This window comes from Cololabis saira, chromosome 21 (genome assembly GCF_033807715.1).
Source record: "Cololabis saira isolate AMF1-May2022 chromosome 21, fColSai1.1, whole genome shotgun sequence".
In the NCBI taxonomy this organism is placed as follows: Eukaryota; Metazoa; Chordata; class Actinopteri; order Beloniformes; family Belonidae; genus Cololabis; species Cololabis saira.
In genome coordinates, this window is record NC_084607.1 from 25,164,972 (window position 1) to 25,179,995 (window position 15,024).

The 15,024-nt window shown below is 39.5% G+C and overlaps 1 protein-coding gene across 1 annotated transcript; it reads left to right on the forward strand.

The window, feature by feature from the left end:
* The first annotated feature begins 1,662 nt into the window (after positions 1 to 1,662).
* On the forward strand, positions 1,663 to 14,254 carry LOC133422409 (trichohyalin-like). The gene is made up of 17 exons (XM_061712384.1): positions 1,663 to 2,026; positions 2,497 to 2,575; positions 3,413 to 3,749; positions 3,893 to 3,983; positions 4,075 to 4,132; positions 5,336 to 5,400; positions 5,495 to 5,733; positions 5,887 to 6,140; positions 6,318 to 6,428; positions 7,395 to 10,352; positions 10,443 to 10,590; positions 11,685 to 11,790; positions 12,314 to 12,470; positions 12,603 to 12,683; positions 13,181 to 13,313; positions 13,579 to 13,670; positions 13,924 to 14,254. Exons 1-17 carry the CDS (start codon positions 2,007 to 2,009, stop codon positions 13,978 to 13,980), a joined length of 4,986 nt encoding a protein of 1,661 aa, XP_061568368.1. The 5' UTR covers positions 1,663 to 2,006; the 3' UTR covers positions 13,981 to 14,254.
* The last annotated feature ends 770 nt before the right edge of the window (positions 14,255 to 15,024 follow it).

Genomic DNA, 15,024 nt, shown 5'->3' on the forward strand with positions numbered 1-15,024 from the left:
CAAAACTGATAGAGACATACGCCAAGTGACTTACAGCTGTAATCGCAGCAAAAGGTGGCGCTACAAAATATTAACTTAAGGGGGAGTGAATAATTTTGCACGCCCAATTTTTCAATTTTTTATTTGTTAAAAAAGTTTGAAATATCCAATACATTTCATTCCACTTCATGATTGTGTCCCACTTGTTGTTGATTCTTCACAAAAAATTACAGTTTTATATCTTTATGTTTGAAGCCTGAAATGTGGCAAAAGGTCACAAAGTTCAAGGGGGCCAAATACTTTCGCAAGGCACTGTATTTTGTCATGATCCTACTAAAATTACAAGAGTAGTATTACCTGCATGACGTTACATTATCATTATTATTATTACTATTACCTTACATTTGTGCAATAAAGCTCCAGGTATGAACATCCCAAGTGGTTGAATTAAAGGCAGCTGGGCTTCCTTTAGTTGGTTCCTAAAGATATTCCCTGTTTCATCAATAAGGCTTTGTCAAGTGACACAAAATCAAAGAAAAAGAGGAAGTTCATTTGCCTTTGAGAATTACGATCACCTGGAGAATTTACGTCAGTCCTAGGTTCCTATTTTACATTTCTTATTACTGGACACATTTTAATTTGCTACAGCTATTTCATTTATACAACTTTTATAGTGTTTTGCTGAAGTGGGATTTTCTTATCAATTTAATATATTATGTTTAAAAAAAAAGGTTGTGAGTTGTCAGTTGTTTTTCCCCCTTGCTGTTAAGTTTATTTATTTTTGTATAGCTTTTATTGATTTGATTTTCAAATCACATAAACAAACAACCGCTAACGACCAAACAAAAGTGCTACCAGACTGGTCGATATAAGAAAAAGAAATGTAAAGATCAATAAATCAATGAGATAATATATCAAACCCTCAGACATTTGTGGTAACAAATATCAACCGGTGCACCACCTGAGTTCATTGTTTTCAATTCAAATGCCAGTTCCTCATCACGTGTGTTCAAATCCAAATCATAGTCAAATTCCTCAAACTTCCAGTGGCTTCGTCCATTTCTGAAGAAAAAGATGCGGTTTTCCACAGTTACAACCTCTGAGATAACTGATTTCAACATTGAAACAGACGGAGCTTCATCCCCAATTCATTCAACCATCATGGCTTTCCCTGCTAGCATTAGAAGTGATTGAATCACATCCTCATTTTTAAAAAGAGGGATAGGAACCCTCCCAGCAGATAAAGAATTTAGTCCGCTAATCACCTGTTGATCCACGGCTATCCAAATATCTATGCACACATCCTTCCAAAACATTTATATCTTTTTGGCATTCCCACAAACAACACAGCCTGGTATTGATGAATAAGTCTTACAACTCGGGCAGTTAGGTGAGATTCCTGTTTTGTACTTATTGTAAATATATGAAGATATGGAAATATGATGTTGTGTTGCAGTTTTTTATATCTGTTGCAAATGGATGTCAGTCTTAACATCTCATTTTATGCAGCATCATCATAACCTTGCCATAAAGTGGAGATTTGTTCACAAATACGTGTAGTAGCTGAAATGTTTTTCTTTTTTTTCACCTTTCAGGACAGGTCAGAGCTCACAGATTTACAGTGACAGCTGTGTTTGTTGCTGTGTGTCCTCAGACGAACAAGCAGTCTGCATATGTTAGACAACATTACTCTTGGAGTTTCTACTAGTCAGCTGTAAAAAGTATTAACGTGAAAGTAGAAGTAGGAGCATATTGAATCTGTGGGTCGGTACTTCAAGTTTGCTAAAATGACTGTGTGGTAATCCGGTTGAGCTGGTGGCCTAATCCCGCAAAACTCTGCATGGGATTATTTGTGGGTGAGTCTCCGTGTGTGTTTTTCTTTGGGACGTGTCAGGTTTAACAGTTTGTGATTTGACCCGTCTGGTTTTTGCTCGACTGTCTGGCTCCTTCTGCAGATGGATATAGCCGTATCAGATAGAAGGTTTCACTTTTATGTTAACAAGCTTCTACCCATTGTATAGCTTAAAATGATGTCCAAAACACACAGGTAAGTCAACATTTACAATCATTTGATTTTACTATTGTGCAGTCAAAATTGAAGATTACACATTTGTTAAAGTCCAGTGTAAGGCAGAAATTTACTAAAGTAGATTTTTTTTTCAGATTCTTTCTTTCTTTCTTTCTTTCTTTCTTTCTTTCTTTCTTTCTTTCTTTCTTTCTTTCTTTCTTTCTTTCTTTCTTTCTTTCTTTCTTTCTTTCTTTCTTTCTTTCTTTCTTTCTTTCTTTCTTTCTTTCTTTCTTTCTTTCTTTCTTTATCACCTATACACACAAGCTATTAATTAGCTGTCTGAGAAATAGATGAAAATAATAATTGAATTTCTTTTTACCTGTTGTGAAAAATGTCCTAATATGACAGAAGACTGTATGGAAAAGTAAAATCGTAACGATGTTAAATATCAAAATGAACCCAATTTGCAATGTTACAAAGGTAGTTTGTAAAATTGCACTTATGTGAAGATGTCTTAACTACAGCAGTTGGCAGGAGACTCGGGTAAACACGAAAAGCAACAATCCTGTGCAGAAGATCAGCAGAAAGGTAAGCACCAACACCTGACCTGAAATTGCTGGTGAGGTCACTTAGTTTGGCCTGTAGTGTTAAGCCACGGATATCTAAATAAAGATCTCTGTGGGTCTTCTTCCACGATTCATGAATGATCTGCATTTTTGTGATTTATCTTTTTTTTGTAAATATGAATGTGTTCATGCACTAATTAAGGGAACAACATGATATATATGAAAAAGCATTTGCTAAATGTCAGAATTGTTGCTCATTTGTGCAGAAATACTCATGTTAAACACATAGAGCATCCTCGATCACAATGATTGGAGCGCAAGTAAATTCAGATTGATCCCTGGCGTATTTTTTGTGAGCTGTGCACTCGGTGTGATTTATGTAGACGTTAATGGCTAAAGATCAAGTCAGTGCAGTTACCATTTGCACAAATCGCTAAGTCAGGACTCCTCAGGCTCCTTCTAATTGATTTCTCTGTCGGTGGAGCCATAAATTCATTGGTTCTGCAGTTGTTGAGGTTGAACTACCGAGACTGGAATAGACCATCTTCATCTGACGGCTCTCCAACGCACAAGTGTGATTAAGTTTAAAGTGTGTGTTTGTGCATGTGGTGATCTGTGGTTGCAGTCTCGGTCAGATGGCTCTTAAGCAAATTAAGAGTACTTGTCAGGATTAAAAGGTTCTCTCCAGGGGGTGATTGGATTGCATGTGTCAAGGAGCCTAAGTTGGGTTTGGGGTGAGCATGAGATGAGCTGTTTGACATATGAAAATGGTCATCTTCAAAAACTTCAATCCTATTTGTCACAGATTTTCTGTAATGCTCACCAAGCCCTTGCTGTCTTGTCTTTTCTTCCTTAAAAGGACTTTGCAACCTCAACAGTACCTGCGTGTGATGGAGCTAAAGCGAGTGCCAGCAGTGCTTCTAAAGCCAGTGTGATTTGCAGAAGGAGCAGCAGTCTCAGCAGTAGAGGAGACGACTCGACAGCCAGCGGCAGTAAAATTAGTGGCAGTAGTGGCATCCTCAGCTACCAAGGTGGCATTGGTCCACAGGCTAAGAGACAAGCATCCCACCCAGCCAGACCACCTCCACGCTGGCATAGCAGCCGAAGCTTTTCATCCCTCCAACCCACCTCTCTCCCTGTTGCTCCATTTAAGAGAAGCAGCCACTCTCTCAGCAGACTTGACCAAAGACCTCCCGGTAAATGCATGTATTTCTAAATGCATGTTTTTTTTTATCATTTTTTACTCCCCTGAACATTTTTAAATGAAAAAGTATGCTGACTAAAGTAAAAAAAAACTCAAGGGCGGTTTTACATTCATCTGTTTTTTCGCTGCTGTCAGCTAAAGATTCAGGTCGAGCAGGTGCAAGTTCACAAGCAAAAAAGGGACAAGCCAACGGCAGGAGGCTGTCATCCTCTTTGGAGCAGATCAGGTTAGTTATAGTTAGTTATTATTGTGATCTAAGATTTCTTGTGCATTTTCCTCTTAAATTCAGTGTGGTAAAGTCAAATCTTTTCCTGCAGCTCCTCCCTGGTTTCTTCAAATGTGTATCATCATCACAACAACAAAGGAAAGAAAGAGGTACTTCTAAAATTAAGATTTTACTTGTGAAGACATCATAGTTTTCTATTTGAACATGAATGTACTTGCAGGCAAAAGATATCTAGAGGTTCCTTTGACAATATACTAAATTTCTCCTCTGCAATGTAGTGGGTTGAAAAAGATTTTGTGTTGGCTGTTATTTTATTGCAAGAATATTTTCTTTTTAACATTTGCATAATTAAAACACTTTTTTGTTCATTTTGATCATTTGGCCACTGAGAAAGTACCAAGCTGATATAATAAGATCTATAACTTTTGGCTCTTTATTGAATTGATTTTAATAAAACATAACTCTAAAACTTGCAAATACAGAAAGTATTATGTCTGTTAACTTATTGCTCAAAGAAAATGTTTCAGTTTTACTTTATATTCTAAATCAAATGTATTTTAACAAATACAATAAAAAAGAAGAAAGAGCAATAAATCACAAAATGCTCAAGTTAAGACTCATGTGATACATAGAAATGAATGAACAAAATTTTTTTCCCACGTTCCCCAGCAAATAACCTACTTATAAATTCATTGTTTCCTCGAAATAGTAAACAGGGTAAAGAATGCAGCACAGGATGTTAAAGGAAATGATCACAATATGTTGGAAAAAAGTCTGATGACTCATTTGCAATAGTTCCTGTTTTGGTCTTTGTATTTTCTTTATGTATTCTATGTAAGCTGCTGTTGGAAGATATAGTTGAATGTTTGTTATGTTAATCTGTGGTGCTAGATGCCTTCTGTAGCCCAAAGATTATGTTTCAGGGCTGAGTGACTGAGATCATGTTTTTGCACTGCACCCACAAACTGATCTTTATTATCTCTATGATATCCTTTTTTAATGTCATAACTGCACAAACTAGTCTTACCCTCTTTTGCACATCTATTCTAGTCACACGTGTTTACTCATTTAAATAGCAAATGCCATTATAGACAAATATTTTGATGTCTTAAGTCATAATGTTTTCAGGAGTATGAAGCAGTTAGATGGGACAATGGAAAGAACTAAAAAAAATTATTGTTGTGTTTACGCCCCAGGGGTCTGTGTTTTTTTCCTTTTGAGACAAACTACCTCCCATCCACCAGTTTTCTTATTGTATCATATTGCTTTCTATTCATATACCACTAGTAAGCTATTATTTATTTACTAGTAAGTTAAAAGTGTGTCACTGAACAGTATTTCTGGTTCTGCAGACCAGAGAACCCTCTGGGATAAAAGGCAGCTGGGTCCAAACAGTTTTGAAGAACGTGCGGTCAAGGTAGACTTTCATGGAAATTTCATGGAATTGGATTCATGGAAGGGTCTTCCTTTTAAGTTTACTCTTCACATAAAGACGTTTTTCTTCTTTGCAGCTCTCTTTCAGAGCAGAAGGCAGAGCAGCTGAAAGAGCAGATCAGAGCCGAGTGGACAGAAGATTCACATCAACTGCAGCATGAGCAGACAACCAAAGAGCCAGGAGAGCAAAGCTCAGTCGCTTTAGACTCTCCATACCCTCATCTACATCTTTCTAATACTACCAATACTCCATACCTGGTGGAAGAGGATAAAAGTGCTCATCATTCAGACCTCCTTAGTGGAAGCACTCAAACTGGTGAGTTGTCAATGAAACTGACATTAATGAGGTGTAGTTCAGTTTTGCTGTAAGTGATCTGAAAACAAACAGTCCAGATTTACAATGTATGCAGGGTCCTGTTATGTTAATATGTAGTTTTGTGACCTTTATCTATATGCATGTTCCTTTGAGCTCCAGATGTGACAGATGCATCCTGGGCTGATGGATATCAAAGTGACAGCTCCGCTTCCACAGTAGTCCTGTTGTCAAATGATGAAAATGTAGAGGAACAATCAGACAATGACAGTACAACTGAGCAGAATCAGCAGCAATCTGAAATCGCAACGCAGACAGAGGAACAGCAGGAGTCCAATAACACCCGTGAATGCTCAAAGTACAAGGAAAAGCTCCCAAATGAGCACCAGACTGTCCAACTCGTCAGAGAGGTGAGAATATTCCTGCAATGCCTCCCAATAGAGAAAGGAAAGAGGCAGTCTACATGTTTTCTGGTATAAATATAATAAAGTGTCACAAATAGAAAATAGCAACCTACTTACACAAATCTCTCATGTGCATTTGAATAAACACAAGTATGAAAACATTTTGCTTGATTTTGTCCACAGTTGGAACAGATACAGAAGGAGCTGTCCAGAGTTCAACAGCTAAACGGGAATCTGCAGGAAGAGCTCCAACAAGAGAGAGAAAGTCATTTGAAGAAGCTGCTTGTTCTACAGGTATGAGAAGTAGTGCTGGGAAGTTTAAATATCATTTGGCATGTTGGATATTTTCCCTTAAATAAAACCCTAAACATTAGATTTTCAACCAAGCCATGAAAGAGCACACACAGAGCCCAATTAAACAAATGAGAGAACATTTTTAAATTGGCTATTTATTTAATGTAGGACATTATCATCATTTTTGTAGCTAAACCTACAAGACATTTTTTTTAAATCAAATGACAGATGGGCAACAAAAGTCTCTGGAGAGCGGTGGCTTTCTCCTTACAGCACTAACAGGCGCACTAACTTTAGTAGAATATTATCCTGAGAACATGCAGGACTCATGTGCAGTACTATACTTTATTTAAACGAATCAATCATTCACACATGATTAGCCCCTGCTTGTTTCACTGGAACACGTATAGCAGTGGCGGCCTCATTTTTGCAGTCGCTGCTGGAGTTTGCTCTTCCAGCCAGGCTCTGCCGCTGACCGTTGTGATTGCAAACCTTAGCCTAACGTTAGCTTGCTTGTCACTTCGGCTTTGTCTCTTTAGTAGCTGCATTCTTGAAGCTTTTTGGCCAAGTATTCTAGCCAAAAGACAATGGGCCATCTCTTACTATCCTCATCATGCATCGACTGTTTGAGTTCATCCTCTGCAGGCTCTTTGCACGACCCTGTTATCCCTTGCCAAATCAGCATTTCACAGTGCTTGTTTTTTGTCTGTTGTGTCTCTGCCACGGCCTCCCAAACTGTCACAGAAGTGTAAGAACGGTGGAACAAAAACCTTAAGATCAAACTTTTCATAGTGATGGATTTATAATTTATGATTTAATTTATAATTTTATTTTAAATCCAAATAGGATGATGCTTCTGACATCATATTGCTGAAACTGCCGACTCTGGATTCTGCAGCTTCATGATACTTGATTTGATATGATGAAAAACATTGGTTTTCCTAATTATTGCTTTTTGTCTTGTAGAACGGCACCAATTCGTCTTCAGAACAACTGCAGAAAGTAAACCACAAACTCAGAATGGAGCTGGAGGTGCTGGAGCGGAGTCTGGAGGAGGCCAAAGAAGCTGAGCTACGGCGAAGGGTAGACTTCCTAGCTCAACAAGCACAGTTGCTGGTTACAGGTGATGCCACAGCACTTGCTCAACTTCAACTGAAGCAAGATCGCCAGCTGTTTCAGGAGCAGCAGCTGGAGTGGGAGCGTTGTGTGGCCTCCTTAAAGTCCCAGCTGAACGTCAGCGAGGAGAAGAGGAGGGACACTGAGTCCCATTTGACACAGATCCAGCAGGAATTACAGAGTCAACACAGTCTCCAACAGGAAGCCGAGCAGCTGCGGAAGAATCTCCAAGAAATGTCGGCTCAGCTTCGAACTTACGAGGACGCACAGGCTGAAAAGGAGGTTCGTCTGCAGAAGCACCTCATGCTGCTTCAAGCGAGTCAAGAGAGAGAGCGAAGGAGCTTGGCTGCTAGCCTAGTTAAGGCTGAACAACACTCGCAAGACCTGCAGGACAAACTGGACAGGACCGAGGAGCAGTTGGAGGACTTTAACAGGAGTCAGGCATTGACCAGAGAGATTGAGGAGGCCCAACAACAGCTGCAGGAAGAGTTGGCGTGCACCGTATCAGCCGTGCAGCAACTCCAGGAGGAAAGAGAGCAGCTCAACCATCTCTGTCATGAGCTGCAGAACCAGTTATCAGAGACAGACAGCGAGACGAGCAGACTACAGGACCGCCTGAATACAGAAGAAACCCACTATTACAATTTGGAGCACTCATACGAGAGAGCTTGTGAAGAACTCCAGGTGGCGTTAGGCAAGGTGAAGCAAAGGGAGACTGAAACACAGGACATACGAGAAGACTACGAGAGACTGCTCGACAGGAAGGAGCAAGAGCTCTGTGAAATTTTGTTAAAGATGGAAGTCTTAGGTAACAGCTTGGAAGAGACAGAAGGCAAACTGGGTGAAATGATGAAAGTTTGCACCTGTGCTCCTTCTCAGATGGAGCCTGTTGAGCAGAAGGAGAGAAAACAGTTTCCTGTTGAACCGTTCACTGTAGACGAGAGCAGGACAAATGCAGCAGACACTTCACAGTTGTCCCATAGCTCAAACATGACTCTGGTAAGTGGCGCTGATCCTCATGAATATAAAAGGCGGCGTTCTTGCTCAGTGGATGCATCATGCCAGTACATTGCCACAGTAGGAGATGATCCAGAAAAGTTCATGTCTACAATCCAGCTGCTGGAAACCAAGCTGTTTGCAACAGAGGAGAAACTGAGGGCTATTACGCAGCGACTCGAGGAGCAGCAGAGCCACATCAGCTGCCAGGATCCCCACCTCTGTTCACAGCTCACACAAAGCCGAGCCACCTCCCAGCACCTCAGCCTCCTGCTGCACAGCCAGGCCAAGCAGAGCCAATGCTTCGCCCAGGAGACAGAGAACCGCTGCAGGATGTTGGTGGGCAGGTTTCAGCTATCTCTGAACATTGTGCGAGCCTGCAGAGAGAGGATTCAATCAACCGCCGTCAATATTCCCGACATTGAGAGGCAGCTGGCCACTGTTGCTGCCTGCCTTCAGCAAGGGGAGAGAGATGCAGAAAGAGTCCAGCATGAGTCACATAATGCAAGCAAAGAAGATGGAAAGATCCTCAGCAAGATGGAGTTAGATGGATCTGAGAGGGACGCTGCTCCTAAACCCACTAATACACACTCCTTACGTGTGGTGCCAAGTGTCGAGAACTGTTTGCTCAGGGAACTGTTCATAGTAGAAAAAATGCTGTCTGTCCTTCAGACTCCAAGTAGTGTTTATCAGATAGATACAGTTTCAAGAGAGGACGAAAGGGATGTGGTGCAGCGTTACAAAAGCATGATCTCCCAAAGACTAGCCTTAAAAATAGAGGAAAGGTTTGAGTCTGGGAGACTAGACTGTTGCACTCGTGAACCCTTAGAAAGCATAATTGGAAGAGTCTGTGCTGAAGCAGAGCTCATTTATGCTGGATTAAAACTCCAGCAACAGCATGAGAGCAGGAGCCACACGGACGGTCAAGAGGTGGGGAATCAAAGGGAAGGTCGGGCTGATATAAGTCTCTCCGAATTAGCTCATGGTGGAGAGCAAATGAAGGCAGGGAGCAGAGGTGCAGATGAACCTGCAAAACTGGTTGAAAAAGAGCCATCTGAAGGCAAAAAGATAAAAGCAGAGAAAGAACAAAGCTGGTTAGGGAGACTTGTGTCTCAGCTGCAAAGAAGGGCTCAGTTCTTACGCCAAGTCTGCCATGAAATGACTGAAAATGACGGACCGCTAAGTGAAGCTAGTCTGGACCTCGCTGGGGACGGTGCGTCTGTAGATGACCTCAATTGTATTCAAGAACAAGTTAAGTTAATTTATTTGTCAGACAGGCTTTATGTTGATTTAGAGCAAGAGTTTCAGCAAAGTGAAGTATTTCAGAGTAAACTTCAAGCTTTATGCAAAGTGCAAGACACAAAGTTAACCGATGAACAGGAAGATTTAAATCATACCTTATATCAGCTTCAGGAGGACAACAGTGTGCTAAGAGAGGAACTAGAACAAGCCGAACAAAAGATAATATCTGTAGAAACGGGGAACCAAAAACTCCTGGAAGACATACAAAAAATTGAGGATTATCACAAGGAACGGATGCAAAAACTGGAGTCAGAGTTTCGAGAGAAGATAGAGGAACTGCAGCAGATCCACGAGGAGGAGATGAAACACTTACACGGCTACTATATTAAGTCTGGTGTTTCAAGAGAGAAACAAGGCAAACCCTGCATGGAAGCTACTTCTCCTCCACCAGAGCAGGCTGTCACAGTAGGAAAACCCCAAGAGGACGTCCAGATAGGTATGCTGGGAGCTGATGCATCTGCAATGAGAGAGGCTTACCTGAAAGATCTGGAAAAACTTCAGGTGAAGACTGTATGTCAATTGTAGTATATAGATTATTTTACATATGTGTGCGTTTACTGTAGCATATAACAAAATAACAGTTTCCTAATCTAAAAACAGGCATCCTGTGATCAGGGGGTTTCTGCCATGGAGGAAATGCACAGGAAGCTGATAGGAGACCTGCAACAGCAGCATCAGAAGCAGGTAGCTGAACTTCTGAAAGAGAAAGACCAGCTCCTGCAAGAGGAGACAGCTGCCACCCTGGCTGGTAAATATATCTTAATTTAATTATTTTGATGAAGACATTAATCGAGACATTGCTGTAATATCAACCCAGTTTTACAAGAAAGCTTGTAATAGGTATATTTGTTCACGTGTCCAAAATGTGGTCGCACCACAATCAAGACATACAGACTATGAAGTGTTACTCTTTTACTTTAGCAGTTGTTATAATGTGGGGTCATTTACACCTCTTACATGTTAATACTCTGTATTTATTTATTCATTATTTTTATTTCTGACCCCATGCTTGTCCCTATCTAACTGTGACTGTCAGTGAAGTTGTAAAGTGAAACATCCAAAGTTTCGCATAGCTTGCATATAAACTCATTATTTGACATGACCATCCAGGGTGTATTGCCACCTTCCACACACTTTTACCTTCTTATAAGTATTTTATAGCACTTTTGTTAAATATCTTATTGGTTACAGTTTCACATTATGTAGAAAAACATTTATGCACGCATTGAGTTAAAACCACTCTGTTTAGCAATATCACTTTTGTCCACATGGGGATATTGATGTACTGCGTTGACAAAAAGCTGCTCCCACTACCTAATAATGCTGTGCTAATGAGTGGGGATATCAGTATTATAGCAAGGATGCTGAGACTGTAGTCCTGAATCTGCAGGTCCAGCTCTGCAGCTCTGCAGCTGCCAGAGGCTGACAAAGATTTATTGTATTATGTTGCCCCCATGTGGCCAGACGTGGTATTGCTACACAAAGGGTTTTTAAAATGCTCAATAATTAGATATTGGGGACTAAAATATTAGTGCTTACGCAGGAAAAGAAAGAAATTGAGAATAAGGAAAAACAAAGACATTTTCCACCATTTATGTGTTTATGTATTTTTTATTACAGTGTATAGTCCAGAAAATGGTCTGATGTCCATGCTATGTTGCAGTATTTGTTTTCTTTAATCATATACAGGGGTTTGGTTGTGGTAATGCTCTTAAATTCATGAGCATGTATAAAATGCTCAGAAAACAAATGTTTCATTTTCACATTAGTACTTATGACCATTCGAAGAGAAAAAAAAATCTATCATGAGAAGTCAGATGAATGTGAGTTTTACTTTTACAGCCATTGTAGCAATGAGAAGAGCACATAAACAGGAACTGGAGAGAAGCAGACAAACCCGGCTCATCAAGGACAGTGGTGACCTCACAGAACTCCACATAGAGTATGAGTAAGTGACCTGTGGTCTTTGCTGATATATGTCTGCATCTTTATACTGTAGGATTTATTGCAGAGCTGTTGTATTGTATCACATAATGATTTTAAGTTCATAAAGTCAAACCTGTAACAGAGTTTTTGGGCCATGTGAGTGGTTGAGGACAGCAATGTTTGCAGCCATTAATTGGTCTATTAATCTCCAAAAACAGCACTTAAAACAGGCCTGTTTTGCTAAGATATAATCAGTGAAGCAGGATTACTTCTCTAATGAACTCTCTGAATGCAGTTAGCAGATCATTATATTAGAAAATGTACAGATCGACAAAAATTATGTTTGTGTGTTTCCTTTTCCTTGTAAAAAAAAAGACTTTTCGTTAATCTTCATTTTTCCTATGACCGGAAGTACTTTCCAAACTGAATGACTTTCCTGCTTTCTATTTATAGATTTATTAATCTCTTATCTGCCACTTACTCCTAACACGATTTCCTCTAAGTTCATGTCACTGTTCAGCCATCCTTTTGCTTTGTCATCACAGGAAGGAGATTCGATTATTGCACCGAGAGCTCGAGGCACTGTCGGCTCAGCACACTGAGAAATGTCTGGAAAACTCTCAGCTCAGCCAGGAGCTGCAGGACGGGAGGAAATCAGTGATGCAGTACCAGAAAGAAAACCAGGAGCTCAGAAAGAAGCAGGTGTGGAGCATCTTTTTCTCACTGATGTTTCTCAGCCAGCGCAACTCAGTGTCCCAGAGCTGTTTTCAATATCTCACTAGTTTATAAGACATCTAACATGCACTGTCTTTGTTTTTCCTGTTATCTTTTAAGACGAAGGCAGATGAGATGTCTCAGCTTCATGAGAAACAGTCACATGCTGCTCCTCAGCTGAACAACCCGTACCAGATGGAAGTACGTGTCTTCCAAAAACACTCAACCTGAGCGTAGGCTTTGTTTAAATTCTGCATCTCCATCCATCCAACCTATGTATCCATCCATCAATCCATCCAGTTTATCCTTTGTCTGAATAGTGTTTTTGAGTTGTTTCTTCATATTTCGTCAAATGTGCTTGTCTGTGCTGCTTTATTATCCTGGACCAGTGCAGATATATTTTCATCATTGCAGATGATTCTGAGGCCTATAGATGCAGAAATCCAGATCCTCAAACAACAAGCCTGTTCTCTCAGAGATGAGATGGAGATTGCTCAAAAAAAAATACTGAAATGTATAGAAAGCTTGTTTTGATTCAATAAGAGTTTAAAGTTTACTTTAATTCCTTTGATTTTATGTATAAAAAATAATGAACAAATTTAAACAAAATAATAAGCAAATATGAAATGCCAACACTTTCAGTTTGGTATTCTTCAGGTGTCGGTTCAGTATTTAAGTGAAGATTGTGTGTGTTGCAGGACAAATTTTTATTGGAGAAAAAGCAGAAGACATTTGGCGCTAACAACCACAACGAAGCCCACCAGCAAGGAAACAAAGATTCAAAGTTCGCCACCTGGTCCACTAACAGGGACACTTCTGCACACAATGTCGGTGAGGCACATTTACCCTTCTGTCTACATATATACATATATCTTTAGTAGCCTACCATGATTTGGTAAGAACCTTTTTCAGTGAAATATAGGTATGTGTGTGTGTGTGTGTGTGTGTGTGTGTGTGTGTGTGTGTGTGTGTGTGTGTGTGTGTGTGTGTGTGTGTGTGTGTGTGTGTTGTTTTTTTTACTTTCTGTGCCGCCTGTCCTGATGTAAATGTTGATTTACATTCCTCATGAGCGTCTCATTCTTTCCTGTTTCCACAGATGATTCCGTAAAATCGAAGAGTAACCCTGCTTTTCCAAAGAAAACAGACAGATCTTTCTTCATGCGTCAAATACGAGGAATTAGATCGAAGGTAAAATAGTGTCGCATGGACATTTCAATAATTCAATCTTTTAAAGAAAAATTTCAATCATTAAAATAAACATAGCCTGTCCAACCTGAAAGGATTTGAATGATGTACATGATTCATCTAAACGTGTCATCCTTATCTCAACTGCTAATCAATGCTAAATGACAAAATGTGCTTTGTATAAAATCACCTCAAACCCCTGTCCACTATCCCTCTCATTTCGTATCTGGTTTGTCCCTTTATTTCTATCTTCCAGAGCTTAAAAGATGGCCTTTCTCTCCAAGAAAAAATGAAGTTGTTTGAGTCGTTTTGATTCAAAGAAGATGAATTGTTGGTATCTATAAAACTTCTGCTGCTTCAGATCAGTTGAAGACATTTAATTATGTATATTGACACCATATTTTGTTATTTGCCTGCGCACTATTATGTTTAACTTTTTACTGTATAAAAAAACGTGTTGGGTGTTTGGAGCAGAACTGTCACGACTTCAAAGCATCAGATCGCCACTAGAGGGCGCAAAAAACACATGATGGTCTAGTCCGATTATGTTATTGTTTACAGTTGAATAGTTTGTGCAGGGATTTTGTAACTCATAGAAATACTGTTTGTGTTTTCAATAAAGTGGTGTATTGCATAATTTTCACAAGTCATTGACCTGTAGATAAAGCACAATGCAATATTTCCTCTCCTTGCAGGAACAGATTTAAACAACGGTGATTTCACTTCACTTTTATCAACATCAAAACTTTAAAATCTGTTCATCGTGGACATGAAGCTCTTTTTCACCTGAATTGTTTATTTAAATTTAAACGTAATCTTTGTGTGTAGTAATTTCCACACTATGACACAATTTCCCGAGTAGGCTACATGTTTTTTTTTTTTTTTTTTTTTTTTTTTTTAACAACCTAATTTTGTTAACTTTAAGGTTCATCTACCCACTCTAATTTTACTACGAACCTATTGCATTACTTAATCTGCTTTGGTCAAAGGTGCAGCCTGCGGTCTGAGTTATAACAGAGGGTTTTCTAATTTTGAATGTAGCCTTCCTAATAAATTACACCAACTACACTTATTTAATCAGAATAGAATAATGAAAGTTAAAAGAAAATCAACTTACTTGTCTGATCTTTCAAAGAGGTGACAAACCCATTGCTTAGACCCCCAGAAATAATAGTACGTTTTGTACTTTTTAAGAACATTGAAAAAATACGATTACTGATTTAATCTCAAGCAATGCATTTTATTTTAATACATTGTGCAGCAAAACAACTTCTTCTAGCTCTCCCTTTTGTAGAGCTCACTTTTGGTGAAATGCTGCTAAGGTTAAATCTGGCTGCAGTTCATGTGTGGGCTGTGC

Coding starts and splice junctions, on each gene's coding strand:
- LOC133422409 (XM_061712384.1), top strand. CDS start 2,007: ATGATGTCCAAAACACACAG. Junction 5,734..5,886: donor TAGTGGAAGCACTCAAACTG/GTGAGTTGTCAA, acceptor TGTTCCTTTGAG/CTCCAGATGTGACAGATGCA. Junction 10,591..11,684: donor GACAGCTGCCACCCTGGCTG/GTAAATATATCT, acceptor TTACTTTTACAG/CCATTGTAGCAATGAGAAGA.